The following is a 14,928-nucleotide window of genomic DNA, read 5'->3' on the forward strand; positions in this document are numbered from 1 at the left end:
AGGATTACTATGGACATGCAAAGCTTTAACTAAAGAGACACAACAAAAGGAACAGCTATTAAAGATAGTGAAAGAAGAATCTAAGAACCTGTAGCACTACATACTCTCCTGCCCCCATGGTCCTGTCACTCGAGCAGTGACCCAGGATGAGGGGGCTGGGGATGCCTGGCAAGGGCTGCTATCCCTCTGCCAGGCAGACCCCACCTGGGGTCCCATGGCTACTGGCTGGGGCCCCTCAGGCTACCGGCACTCTGGAACAGAATTTGCCATGCCCACCCCCTTTTCGGCCAGCTGGACCAGTGATAGTGGTCTGATGAAGGAGGAGAGAGTTGGGGCCAACCCTGCTCTACTGGAACAGACAGCCCAGCCCAGCCCAGCCCAGCTAAGGGCTACAAAGCATCCTGGGATGCTGGGGGACTGTGAGTTAACTTAGTCCAGGCAGGGGTGTGGGACAGAAGTTCCATAAACCAGTTTGACCTAAAACAGTTAAGTCTGATAGTACTTTGAAACAGATTTATCTTAAACCAGTTTTAGCCATTTTGAAAGTGGTTTATGTGCACTGAACTTCTGTTCTGTTACTGGTTTAAACTTAAATCAGTTTATGTGTAACTTCTGTCCCAAACCCAGCAGACTTGATTAATTGAGTCTGCTCCAACACTCTGGAATTCCAACACATCTGAGCAGTCTCTGTGCTCATATATAGGAGCCCTGAGTGGCCCAAAAGGAAGAATTCGGCATGTAGTTACAACACTGCAAAGACCAGAATTCTTTATTTGCCACAACTCAGGTCTTTTTATATATTTTTCAAAACCTTTTTCTTTCTCAGAGGCTGTCTCCTGTCCATATCATTAAGGATAAGAATAGCACATGCTTGGCACTCCATTGTCCAGTTTGAGGGTGTGTATAAAAGTTACATTTTTCAGCAATGAAGTCTCCAAAAGCTGTCTGTAGTCATAGCACAATAAATGTTCATTAGGCTGCTGTAGGGCCCCTGCCTACTGACCTGGGAATGCAGGCTCTGACCCCCTCTCTCCTGCCACCAAAACAGGTGAACACCTGTTGGTTTCGATGGTGCTCTAACCCATGGCACTTTGTGTAAAGCACCATAGTTAGAGTGCCTCCCCAAAAAGCTGCCTGAACTTCTGTACGTACTCTGAGAGTACCACATTGAGCTCCCATCCTCTTGTTAGGAAACAATCAGTTCCAGCTATGGGCTGGGCCTCAGACCAAACCCATAACAAACTTATCACTAGGTAATAAAAAGAAACATACTCTTCATTCCTTGCCTTTGTTCTTCCTTTTCCTTCATTCCATTATTGCTACTGTGGTCTTGCTGTATCTTGTCCTCTGCTTTGCTATATTGCTTCTCAGTCTCATTTTCTATGTGTTTTGTTGTACAGAGATCTCTTCCATTAAAAGCACGTAGAATCAGTATGGCAAGCTCTCTCATAAATATGACTTTTAAATACAAATATGTTTTCCTACATTTCCTTTCTTCTGTCCCTACAACTTCACCATTGGTTTGCTTAATCTATCCCAAATTTACCTTATCCCTTCATTATGCCCTGTCTTGCTGCAGAGGAGATGCCAGAGAACAGGTGGTAAGGCCCCTCGTGGTCACAGAGAGGGCAAAACAATCCAAGAGGCGTAAGTGATAATTATGGGCTTCTATAGACGTGCAGCGAGTTGGCTCTGGCATACTTGAAATCCAGCATGTCGGAGCAGACTCAATTAATTGAATCTTTTGGAGCATGGAAATAAATGCACTCCAGCAGACTCTAGCATCACATGTATCAGTGTCCCCATGCCAAAAAATGTTGATGGGACGCTTTGAACTAACGCTTGTTCAATCAACTTTAGTTTAAAGCACACCACCACCATTTTTCAGTGGCACTCTGGTGGTTTGAATTAACACTGCTTGCTAATTAAAGCGCCCCATGCACCTCCAAGAGCATGTGTTAAAATGCCCTACGTGAGCACAAGAAAATTGAGGGAAACATTAGTGGATAAAGAGCGTGCTAGAAAACTATGTTCAACCCAAATGGGTTGGTTGAATTTAAACCCCCAGGTTAGTAGAAAAAACAAGTGGTAAAAGTTGTTTTTAAGACACCTGTCCAAAGTGTTAACATTTGTCTTCATTTTTAAGGCTAAATTGCAACTTGGACTATAAGTCTACATAGCTGAGTAGCAATCCCCTTTCGCTTCTGTGCAAGCTACCCATATCTTGAGATTGTGCAGGCAGAAATAAATACACATGGTATGCAAGCAAAGGGATGAAGAGGTGTAGGAAATAAGTGGAGCTTTTACTCTTTGGTCCTACTTGCCAATCAGTTCAATAGTATATGTAGAGGATGTGACCTGGTTTCCTGTCAGGAGCAGACTGGACTGTTATCACCCTTGAGCAGACAGACCAGAGAGGAATTTTTTTCTTTTGTGAGCCACATTTTCTTTTCTGGGATGTTCCTAGCAAAGAGCACATTCACTCTGTTCTTAGTTTGGACTCTGCCTATGTACACTAGGTGGCACAAAATATAAAAAATGACCCCCTTTCTTATAGAATCAGAAACACTGTTTATGCATGTATGTTTTAATTACAGCTTGCTATATTAGATGCAAATGAATTAACTGCCCTTGAAGGAAATTAAAAGGGTAACAGCATATCAGATATATGAAGAATCTGTGACATTAATCCTACTATCTCAAACATATTTTTGAAATATTTAATGCTTTTTCCCCCATGCTTCCTCCTCATCAGCCCTTTCTATTACGTTACAGCTTTGAATGCTCACACACTAGGCTGTAAGATATTAATGCAGAGATGAACTCACTGACATTTAGCCACATCAAAATATCAAATGTTTTATCATGTTCTGTACCTACTTGCAGCATGGAGGCAAAAAAACAACAACCCAAAAAACCTTTAGAAACTGAAATTATTCCTTTGATATTAATCTTAGTATTAGGATAAGATGCATATTTTTTATGTATCTAGGATGTTATTGAAAAATATTTGACATAAATGAAAAGACCCCTATTGATTCCATTTGGCTTTGGATCAGCCCGTATTGCTTGTTTTTAGAAACAACACTGTAAATTCAGTCTCCAAGTCAATTTCAGGTTTTCTTTAAATTTTCACTGTAATGTTGTGTGTTACTATTGTCTAGAATCATTTAAGTAAGTGGAAATCATTCAGAATCACAGCAAGAAGCACAACACCCTTGTGATTGCTGCAATTATACTTCCCCTCCCCCCATGAAATAAACAGACATAAGGGATATTATTACCAGAAGAGTGGGCAGATGTGTGTTAATACCTCAGAGCAAGTATCAGGCTATAGAAATGTCACAGGCATGGACTCTTCCTGTATGTATAACCAGGCAGAAGATTACATTTCACTATCTTTCCTTTAAAGACTTTATCACAATTCATTGTGCAGTCCTATACTGGGTATAAATACTGTGCTACATGACAACTGTATTAATTTTTTCTTTTATATTCATCAGCACAACCCATAACATTGCTAAGAGAAGGACATAGACACTGAAGAAAAGTCTGGGTAGATAATTTTTCTCTTTCAGAGGAAAAGGAACTTCTTTCAGAAACAGAATAGTGACCCACAGTAGAAATGTTCAGAACTATCAGTCCAGGCATTAAGTGGGTGAAACTGTTACACTCTGCAGGGATTTAAATGCAAGTATGCACCATAAAAAAGATGTAAAAATCATATTTTAATTAAAATACATTTGTAGGCTACAGTCTTTGAGAAAGATAATATTGCAAAAAGTTTATTACCAGAATATAGGAGATTACCATTTAAGGTATATGTTTTCTTTCATTTTCAGAATCTCTTAAAAAATTACTTAGAAATTAAAACACTTTTTCACCCTCCACCCCCACACTTTACAGAGCAAACTTTCTAAACTGAATGTGAACAAAAAGTTACTGTTCTGAATTCAAGACCTACATCTGTTTTCCCTTTTGTATTTCTGTCAGGTAGGATACCTCCAAAAAGATAACAGTAGGGGGGCTTACCCTGCCAGCTTCATAGCAACCAGGATCATTGAGTCAATTATTTCCTATCCTCTCTCACCATTTAAAAAAAAAATTCTGATTCCTTCCAATATTTCCTTTTATTTTTCACTAATTTTTGTCCTGGGTTCTCTATACCTTGCCTTTTCCATAACCCTTTCATGTCTGTTGCTCTGTCTTCTCTCCTTTTCACATTTGTTTTCCCTTTCTTCTCCTTCAGTCCCTACTCTCCAGCTTTCCTATTATTAGATGTTTCTACCTCCCATTTGTTTTCTTTTCCTTCTTTCAGCATTTTTTTTCTTCACTTCCCAGTGAAGAAACTTCTCCCACTTCTCAGTCTCTCTGAAATATTTTTATTTTCTAGCCTTTTCTTTCCTCCCTACTGATCTGCAATGTTTTATACCCTTTGGCTAGGGACAGACATTCAAAAAGCCTGAGCCTGAATTGATTCAATCTTTGCAGGTTAGTTTAACTTGGCTAGGCTAAATCAGTTTTATAACCAGACAGACATCCCAGAAATGCAGGCACATGCCTGCAGTGGCTCAGGCTAGAAGCCAGGGGGCACTACAGCAGCCCTCCCTTCCCTTCCAAATGGCTGAGCTGAGGGGGACATGGCCAGGGGCCCCTTAATCACAGTGTTCTCCCTAATCACAGGACACTGTGATAAGGGAGGGATCCCTCCTTTGATAACATAGCATTGATCAGCTCTGTTATCAGCATTTAACACCTCATCAGAAAACAAAGCCTCATTCATTACAAGCTGTCCCAGGGGGATGCAAATGGAGGTCCTGGGAACCCCTCCCATGGTGAGAGCTGAGGCTGGGGTAAGCCCCCTGAAAAAGAAAACTAAAAGCCCTAAGGAGGGGGCTTACTTACCTCCGACAGGAAAAGACGCAACACGCCGAGAAGAGCCTCCGGCATGGTTCATCAGCCACTTTTGTTTGAGGCTGGGAGCAACGCTGGCAGACGACGTTACCAAAAACCACTGCCTGGCAGATTTAAAAGCAGGGTAACAAGGGGGGTGGCAGCTAAACTCGGGATAGGGTGTGACGCTGCCCCATGGGCTCCAGGATCATCAAAGAAGAAGATTGGCTGGAGTCTGGACAGGGGCCCACCAGAAAAGTCCTGGCCATCTTAAAACGGTAAACACCCAGCTCGGCAGGACAGCTGGGCCAAAGAGGATGGCGTCGAGGGATCCTGATGACCACAGACGCTGGACTTGTGAGTGGGGTGGGCTGTCACCCGGACCCCTACTGTTCCTTTCTTTTCTACTATTTCTTTCTTTTCTTTGTTCACATTGGTATCTTGAAGGGCATGCAGAGCCCAAACCGGGGAAGCATCCCCAATTGACCTGAAAGGTCAAGAAGAAGAATGGAGGCAGCTTCAGTGAACCCAATGGCTCAGAAGTAGGGTCAAGGCGGAGGTCAAGGCAAGACTGATCCCACACCCTGTAGACACCCGGGGCAAAGAAAGACATGGAGGGACAGGCAGGGGAGGACAAGAACAGGAGGATACACCGAAGAGGCAAGCTGGAAACACATCACCTGGTCATCCTGAAGGCTGGTGTATGGCTAGGGTGTAGGGGAGGTAGAGCCCAGCGCCCAGTTCGCAAGTTTCCGTGAGGGGGAGTCCCACTACTGAGCAGATCAAGTCATGGCAGGCGAGTGCTGGGACCTCCTTCAGGGTCAAACACAGCCCAACACCCAAGTCTCGAGGACACGCCCCGAGGTCTGAACTGGGCGTGCACTCCAAGGCTGCTAGGAAGCACCTATACCAAACCAGGCGGGTGCACAAGCTCTTCTTAAACAGTTTTTTCCAAAGGAAGGAATGCAGGGACATTACCATCTGAGCTGTGGATTACCTCAAAAAAGCCCTAAGCAGACACTGTCCTATCTGCCTTACACAGTATTAGCTAGCATACCACATGCTGGCTACAGTCTATGTTGTGGGAGAGAGGAGGAAGGGATCCCTGATTAAGCAGCGAGTGGTGAGGGGGCAGTGGGAAGGGGGCATGGGGAAGTTAGCAGACCCTGGTGTGCCTGTAAGTCTCTGCTGGAGCTCCAGCCAGGGAGCAGAGGCGAGGGGCCACCTCTGCTGTGGAGCAGACAGCCCAGCCCAGCCCAGCCCAGTCCAGCCCAGCCCAGAGAGCATGCTGGGATGCTGAGAGTATCTGTTTTAGCTTAAACCAGCAAAGGGTCTGGGACAGACATTGTATAAACCAGTTTGACCCAAATCAGTTGAGTCTGATACTACATTCAACCAAGTTTATCTCAAACCAGTTTCAGCCATTTTCAGACTGGCTTATGTGCACTGAACCTCTGTTCTGTTACAGGTTTAAAACAGTTTCTGATCACTTAAACTGGTTTATGTGTAATGTCCGTCCCTAACCTTTAAAACATCCTGCAGCTACAAACTTGGCCACTTCTGAAAAAGTGGAATCAGAGCATATCCAAAACCAGCTATAATAGCACTCATCAATAATTTTTAAAACATGTTCTTCCCCTTTTCACTGCATTCATGTACAATTTCCAACTGTTCTTGTAAAGAAAAAACGTATCTTAGTAAAATGTTTTAATTCTAACTACTTTTTGGCCCTTCAAACTGTTTTGATAGATTAGTAGAAGCAATATTTATTTTTATATTTTTAAAGCCAAAATGATGTCTTCTTTGCTGGAAGTCTTACTGAGGGATAACTTTGTTGGAATTCTAATAAGCTGTTGCTTTACCTAAGAGCTGCATCACACGATCTCATCCTAGCTCACCTTTGTTCATAGCAGAAAGACATATATGCAGTTCAAATACCATCACTGTTGATTTAAGCTCAAATATGAAGGCAGGATGATAGAAAAATGGAGCTGTATTGGGACCATATTAGTACAGTTTCATGGCTGGTGTATTTAGTATGTGAGTCTTGGCATCCTGTTCTCTTCAATGGATTAGGTCCTTAGTGCTCCTCCCACAACATTTAATAGCCAATTCTTAGTTGACTTTCATGCTGTCGTATCAGTGGCACCCACACAATGGCACTTATACCTGCCTTCTTCAATCATGTTTAATAGGACTGTGACAACAGAAGGTGCACAGCAGCAGGTGCTCCTTGTGTGCCTTATCAAGCAGCTAGAATGGGGGTAAGGTGGAACCGTACTGCTCCAGCAAGACTGTCAGCCACCACTGTTTCTCATTGGACCCTTATGGCCACTGGAAGGCCCCATGGTATGCAGAACATGTACCTTTGTTTGCCTGATGAGGTAATGGGGGCTTGGTCTCTTCTGTGCACTCCTTTGGGCAGCTACTTCACCAAGCTGTGCAAACAGACAGCATAGGATGGTGATTGTGGCTGGACTCTATATGTGGTAGGCTTTATGCACCTTCCCTTGCTGTAGATCAATGTTTCCCAACTGGTGTGCCGTTGGACATGTCCAGGTGTGCTGCGGAACTTGGGGGGGGCGTGGCTTCCAGCGGGGCATGGCTACAGTCAGTGCTGCCACTGCTGCTGCACACTGCCACCGCGCTCTGTCCGGACCCGTGCTGTAACCCTCCCACCCCCCGTTCTGCATTTGGCTTCTCACCATCTCCCCTCCCCCCCGCTCTGCTTTCAGCGGGTGTTGAGTGGGATGGAAAAGACAGTGTAAGTGTAGTGTGGGGCAGAAAAGGTTGGGAAATGCTGCTATAGATGGCCTGCATGTAGTTTGGTCATAAGCAAGCTTTACACAGCCTCAGGCCCTTGCCCTTCCTGAAAGTGACTTCACTCCCAAGTATGAATAAAATAATATTGCAAGTGGCTTGCTCCTGCCAGAGTTTTGTCCTGGAATTAGAAAATATTAATTCGTTTTTATACACTGACTCAAAACTTTGATCTAGGCAGGTGCTTCCAATTCAATCTCATTCCCTACTGACTCATTTAGGAAATGCTACAACTCTGCTTTCCTATTATTGGGCTGTCTTTGAACTTCTTTCATTATTTTCTCCCCATAAAAAAATCTGTACTTTCTTTAAAAAACATGAATATGTAAAATTAGAATGATAATATTTAGACTCCAGCATTTTCAAGGTTCTCCTTGTAATACAACTATAGCCTATGATTTACAAGAATGAAAGGGTACTTGTGATCAAATCCATACCATATTCTGAACAGCCATGCACTCTCAGCCTTGGTTGTGTTTTTATCCATGTTAGAAGCTCTCTGAAAAACAAATATATAAAATGAAGAGCAGTTTTGAAACACAAAGAAAACAAAATGTCAATACTAAAAACACATGTCAATCCAGACTATACTTCAATTTTAATTAAGGAAAAAAACCTAAACAAAACCCAGCAGAAACACAACACACCGTTTGTAGCCCAGGAATTTTCATGTCTATTTGTAAATCTGTTCTTGAGCAAATTACATCATATAACACATTTCTCCTTGCTGTGCTGGTACTTTGGTGGAATAATTCAGCATTTACTTTTATTAATAATTCCAATTTTATTAAGCAGCTAAGAAGCACTACATTCTAAGATCAATAAAAAAATGATATTTCTGTTAAGTTGTAGTGGGATTACTACAGTTTGCTTCTGTCAAGTTCAGATGGTATTTGTTTATGTCTTACCAAATGTCATTCCTAAAGGGATCATAATATTCCAATAATTATACCATGAGTTTTCTTTCTTTTTTTCCCTCTGTTGTGATAGGAAAACAACTGCTCTAGGAATCTGGGACAGTTTTCAGTACCTTCCTGGACCAATTACAAATACTGGTCTCCATCCTGCAAGCTGATTTTAGTAGGTTTCTACATGGAAACTCAGGTTTTCAACTTAAAGAAAAGCTTGCAAAATTATAAAAGGAGTCTAGGATATTGTAAACAACAGTCTTATATACCAGAATGGCTAACAGGCTATGCTCTAGGCACAATACAATTAAAAGCATGAGGATTAACATCAGGATGGAAATAGAAGTGGGAATGCTCATTCCCAACTGCATAGCATTACAGTTATGCTACTTTTGGCTTTAAGTTTTAATTATGTATTTTTTTAAAAAGAGTTCATTCTTATATTGTCCATGGAATGGAAATATTTTCTTTATGTATTATTCAACCCAATTCATCTCATTATTTCTCTACTTTGATCTCATACATTCATTATGAAGCATATAATACTGAAGATCATAGTGATGGGCTCAGTCTTTCACTTTAAGGGTCTGTGAGAATATTTCAGTTGCTTTCATTGGGGTTTGTATAAGGCCCAATACTAGCAAAACTCCACTATGATCAGTGGTGGTTTTCTGGATATAAGAATTGCAGAAGTAACCTATAACTGTAGCACAGAGTCCAGGTTTTATTCAGGGGAGCTGATTCATCACCCGCTGAGTTGAGTGTTCTTGTATGGTGCTTAACAACTAACCAAGAATGGCTGGTGCTAGTGTGTACTACCAAAAGACGAATAGTAGATGATCCTGTAATCTCTGAAAAATCTAAATTAGGGGGTCATAATCTGTGGTCTGCAGGCAGGATCCAGGCCATGGAGCCACTTGATCTAGCCCATGAATGTGGGATGTTTTCTTTTTTGTGGTGGGTGGGCTCCAGCAGCATTTGATGGTGGGGCCTTTTCCCAGACCACAGCAGAGAGAAGCAGCAGTGACAGGAACTTCTCCTATACTGCGGCTGTAGCAGCCTAAAAAAGTTGCTGATCACTGGTCTAAATCAATAAAACAGGGTAAAAGAAGGAAAAAAAAAAAAACAATCTGAGAACATCATGTCGGTTCCAAAACATTTTGGTGGGTTTAATTAAAAGGGATAAAATAAATGGAAAAGAAAAGTGAAATGTGAGGGGACACTGAAAGGAAGGAGGATGAAGTAGACAGAGCCAGAGAGGAGGAGGGGCAGGCATGGGTGAAACTGAGGGGAAGAGATCATGAAGATGGAGATGGTTACAGTCAGTCAGCACAGGGCAGAAAAAATCTGTCAAAAGTGAAAAATATTCTCTGCGTGACCAAAGGTCCTTGCTTTCACTGCTGCTGCTCCTCCCAACTGGAGTCTGGATAATTTTCCTGTATGGCTGCAGTGATTGTGTGGAGTCTGGGTGCAAGGGAAACACCAACAGGGACTCAAAGGCTAGGGACAGACGTTCAAAAAGCCTGAGTCTGAATTGATTCAATCTTTGCAGGTTAGTCTAACCTGGCTAGGCTCAACCAGTTTGTAACTGGACAGACATTCTCTCTGGACTCAGGAAATTCAGGCACATGCCTACAGTGGCTCAGGCTAGAAGCTGGTGGGCACTAGAGCAGCCCTCCCTTCCCTTCCAGAATGCTGATCTGAGGTAGGGTGTGGCCAAGTCCCAGCAGGACACTTGATTAGGGAGCAGTATAAACCCCCAACCCTGCCTGCACTGTCCCGGGCTTTTCCCCACTGGCTGCTCAAGAGGGCAGGAATGTTGCTAGCCCCCAGCCCCCTGCTAGCACTCTGTGGCAAGTGGGGTGTGTGCAGTACATGTATCTATTGGTGATATGGAATTTTTCAATCTCCCTCCCTGCTTCTTTATACTGTCTGCGACAAATTGACAGATGAGCAAGCCAGCAGGGAGCTGATAACAGTGTTTATCACCTCATCAGCAAAACAATGGCCTCTCTCCATTAGTTCAAACTCTTCTTAAACAGCTGACCAGCTGACCTGTTGATTAGCTCCAAAAAGCCCTAAGCGGTCACTGTTCTGTCTGCCTGTCCCAGTGAAATTGGAGACACACACAGACACCTGTCCGCATTAGCTAGCAGGGCTGTCTGAAGCATCTGTTTTGAACAGGCTGCAAGGGAAGCTTTGCACAGCCTTACCCAGCTGCTTGGGGCTGTGGGCTTGGGGCCCCAGTGTGGAGCAGGAAGGGGCCATGGGTGGCTCGTGCAGGGGAGGGGGAGGGCCACTGCCCTTTGTGCAGGTGAGGAAACCCCCATGCAGATCTCTGATTCCTGTCATGCAGGGTCATAGGGCAAGGAAGCAGCACAGAGCAGTGAGCAAGCCTGATGGTCCCTGCAGCATTACTCAGCTCTGCAGGGAGCAGAGATCCATGTTGGGGGTCTCCTTCCTGCTGTTGCCCAGGATCTCTGCTCCCTGCAGAGTCAGGTCATGCAGCAGGGACCAGCACTGCCTTGCCATGTGACCTGGCTTTGCAGAGAGCAGAGATCCGTACTAGGGTCTCCTTGCCTCTGCTGCCTGCCCTGTGCAGCCCCACATTGCCAGGGTGGGCAGTAGCAGCAAGGAGACCCCTGGTGTGGATCTCTGCTCCCTGTGGAGCCAAGTCACGTGGCAGGGCAGCAGCGTACAGCTTTTTCCCTGCAAGCCCGGCTCTGAAATGCCAACATTTTCTGAAACATTTCCAAAACGTGTCTGTCTAGGCAGGACCACTCATCGTCAGCTCCCACCCAGGTCCTGGTTTGCCACTGTGGAGACTGGCTTTCAGGCTTCTTCCAGTGACAAGCAGATGGGGGAGTGCCTGCGATGTGAGTGGTGTCTCTTGGTGGTGTCTATCAGGGAATGGGCAAGAGAGCTACAGGAGAAGGTGGGAAGGCTCCAAAGCATCTTCTGCTATGAGAAATAAATTGATTTGATGCTGTAGGAGATCTCTAGGACTGCAGAGGAATGGCTGCTAGAGGCAGCATTAAAGAAGAAAAAGGACATGGACTCCCAGGGAGGTGGAAGCTGGAAGCTTGTGACCTCTGGCAGCAAGCAGAAGTCTTCATCTCTACCAACAGTGATTTGCCTGGAGAACAGATATTCAGCCTAAGCAACAGAGGAGAAGGAGCATGTTCCATTGGTGGCAGAGGCCAGTCCAGGCATCCCCAAGGTTGGGGGGATTGAGACCACTGCCACCAAGAGGAAGCTAGAGGTGCTGGTGGTTGGAGACACCATTCTGTGGGGATGGAGGCATCCATCTGCTGGCTTGACTTGTTGTCTGCTGGGAGGCCTGCTGCTTGCCTGAAACCCTGATCTGACATGTCACAGGGGGGTTACCAAGACTCATCCAACCCTCTGATTACTACCCCATGCTGCTCACATGGGCACCAATGATACTGCTAGTGGTGACCCTGAGCAGATCAAAAGTGATTACAAGGTTCTGGGTGCAAGGGTGAAGGAGGGCTTGTTCTTGCTAGAGTTTTATGTCCTGGAATTAGAAAATATTAATTTGTTTTAATACACTGACTAAAAACTTTGATCTAGGCAGATGCTCCCAAGTCTATCTCATTCCCTATCGTCTCATTTAGGAAAATGCTACAACTCTACTTTCTTATTACTGGGCTGTCTTTGAACTTCTTTCATTATTTTATCCCCATAAAAAGTCTGTACTTTCTTTAAAAAAATATGAATATATAAACTTGGAATGATAATATTTAGGTGGTATTTTCCTTGATCGTTCCAGTTAAGGGGAAGGGCCCGGGCAGAAGTGGATGCATCCTGCAGATCAGTTCATGGCTGCACAGATAGTATCACCAGCAGGGCTTTGGCTTCTTCAGCCACAGGATGTTGTTCCAACAAAAAGGACTGCTAGGAGGAGATGGGATCCACCTGACAAAGAGAGGGAAGAGCATGTTTGCAGACAGACTTGCTAACCCAGTGAGGAGGACTTTAAACTAGGTTCACCAGGGGATGGAGATCAAAGCCCTGAGGTAAGTGGGGAAGTGAGTGACATGGAGAAAGTGCAAGCAGGAGGGAGCAATAGGTGAGGCCTCCTCATTTTTCCTGAGAAAGTAGGGTAATCATATAGTTACCTCAGGTTTCTCTGCAAGAATGCATGGAGCCTGGGAAACAAGGAGGAAGAATTGGAAGTCCTTGCACAGTCACAGAACTATGATGTGACTGGAATAAAAGAGACTTGGGTGGGGTAGCTTGCATGACTGCAGCACTCTCATGGATAGGTTTAAAGTGGGCAAGCAGGGGTGAAGAGGAGGAGTTGCATTTAATGTAAAAAAGCTGGATGATGGCTCAGAGGTATAGTATGAAACTGGAGATAGGCCTGTTGAAAATCTCTGGGATAGGGTGAGAAGGGAGAGCACCAAGGGTCATATCATGGTCGATGTCTGTTATAGACTACCAGACCAGGAGGATGAAGTGGATGAGGCTTTCTTCTAACAGCTAGCAGAAGCTTCCCAATCACTGGCCTGGTTATCCTGAGGGGGCTTCAATCACCCTGCCATCTGCCAGGAGGGCAATACAGCAATGAACTGGCAATCCAGGAGGTTTATGGAGAGTGTTGGGGACCACTTCCTGGTGAAGGTATTGAAGAGGCCAACTAGAGGCCATGCTCTTGACCTGCTGCTCACAAACAGGGAAGAATTGGTGGGGAATGTAGAAGTGGACAACAGTGACCATGAAATGATTGAATTCAGGATCCTGAGGAAAAAAGGAAGGAGAGCAGCAGAGTAAGGACCTTGGACTTCAGAACAGCAGACTTCTACTTACTCAGGGAACTGATGGACAGGATCTCTTGGGAGGCCAGTCTGAAAGGGAAAGAATTCTAGGAGAGCAGATTGTATTTTAAGAAAACCTCACTGAGGGTGCAAGAATGAAAAATTCCAATGTGTAGTAAGACTAGCAAGTATGTCAGAAGACCAGCCTGGCTTAGTAGGGAACTCTTCAGCAAGCTACAAAACAAAAAGAAAGCTTACAAGAAGTGAAAACCTGGACAAATAAATAGGGAGGAGTATGACATTATTCAGGGATGAAATCGGACAGGCCAAAGTGCAATTGGAGTTGCAGCTAGCAAGGGAAGTGAAGGGTAACAACAAGGGTTTCTATAAGTACGTCAGCAACAAGAGGAAGATCAGGGGAAGTGTGGGTCCCTTATTGATTGGGGGAACCAACCTACTGACAGATGATGTGGAAAAGGCTGAAGTACTCAATGTTGTTTTTTACTTGTCTTCACAGGCAAGGTCAGCTCCCAAACTACTGCAGCTGGTAGCGCAGTTTGAGAAGAAGCGGAGCAGCCAACAGTGTTGAAAGAACAGGTTAGGGACTATTTAGAAAAGCTGGATGTGTACAAGTTTATGGGGCCAGATGGGATGCACCTGAGGGTGCTGAGGGAGTTGGCCAATGTGATTACAAAGCTGCTAGCCATTTTCTTTGAAAACTTGTGGCAATTGGAAGAGGTCCCGGATGATAGAAAAAGGGCAAATATAGTGCCTATCTTAAGAAAGGGAAGAAGGAAGGCATGGGGAACTACATACCAGTCAGCCTCACCTCAGTCCCTGGAAAAATCATGGAGCACATCCTCAAGGAATCCATTTCTGAGCACTTGGAGGAGAAGAAGGTGATTAAGAAGTTGGCATGGATTCACCAGGGGCAAGCTGTGCCTGACCAACTTGATTGCCTTCTATGATGAGATGACTGGCTCTGTGGATGTGGGGAGACCAGTGGATGTGGTACACCTTGACTTTAGCAAGGCTTTTGATACAGTCACCCACAACATTTTCCCAGTAAGCTAAGGAAATATGGGCTAGATGAATTGGCTGTAAGGCAAACAGAAAATGGGCTGGATCATCAGGCTCAAAGGGCAGTAATCAATGGCTCAATGTCTGTCTGTCTGTCCGTCAGTATTAAGTGGAGTGCCCTAGGGGTCAGTCCTGGGGCTGGTTTAGTTCAATATCTGCATCAATGACCTAGAAGATGGGATGAAGTGCTCCTTCAGCAAATTTGCAGATGGAGGATTGGACCAAAAAAAGAATCATATGAGACTCAATAAGGACAAGCATAAAGTCCTGCACTTAGGATGGAACAATCCCATGCACTGGTACAGGTTGGAGATTGGCTAAGTAGCAGCTGTGCAGAAAAGGTCCTGTAGGTTACAGTGGACAATAAGCTGAATATGAGCCAACAGTGTGCCCTTTTACCTCAGTCTTCACAGGTATACTGGGCTGCATTAGTAGAAGGGTTGCCA

General features: G+C 44.5%; 1 protein-coding gene across 1 annotated transcript in view; it reads right to left on the reverse strand.

The window, feature by feature from the left end:
* SLC9A9 (solute carrier family 9 member A9) overlaps positions 1 to 14,928 on the reverse strand; it is a 414,412-nt gene that overhangs the window by 82,274 nt on the left and 317,210 nt on the right. Inside the window, exon 14 of the mRNA XM_019491821.1 lies at positions 8,133 to 8,212. Within this exon, the coding sequence (XP_019347366.1) occupies positions 8,133 to 8,212 (80 nt within the window). The remainder of the gene's footprint in view (positions 1 to 8,132; positions 8,213 to 14,928) is intronic.

Source organism: Alligator mississippiensis, chromosome 7 (genome assembly GCF_030867095.1).
Source record: "Alligator mississippiensis isolate rAllMis1 chromosome 7, rAllMis1, whole genome shotgun sequence".
Lineage (NCBI taxonomy): Eukaryota > Metazoa > Chordata > Crocodylia > Alligatoridae > Alligator > Alligator mississippiensis.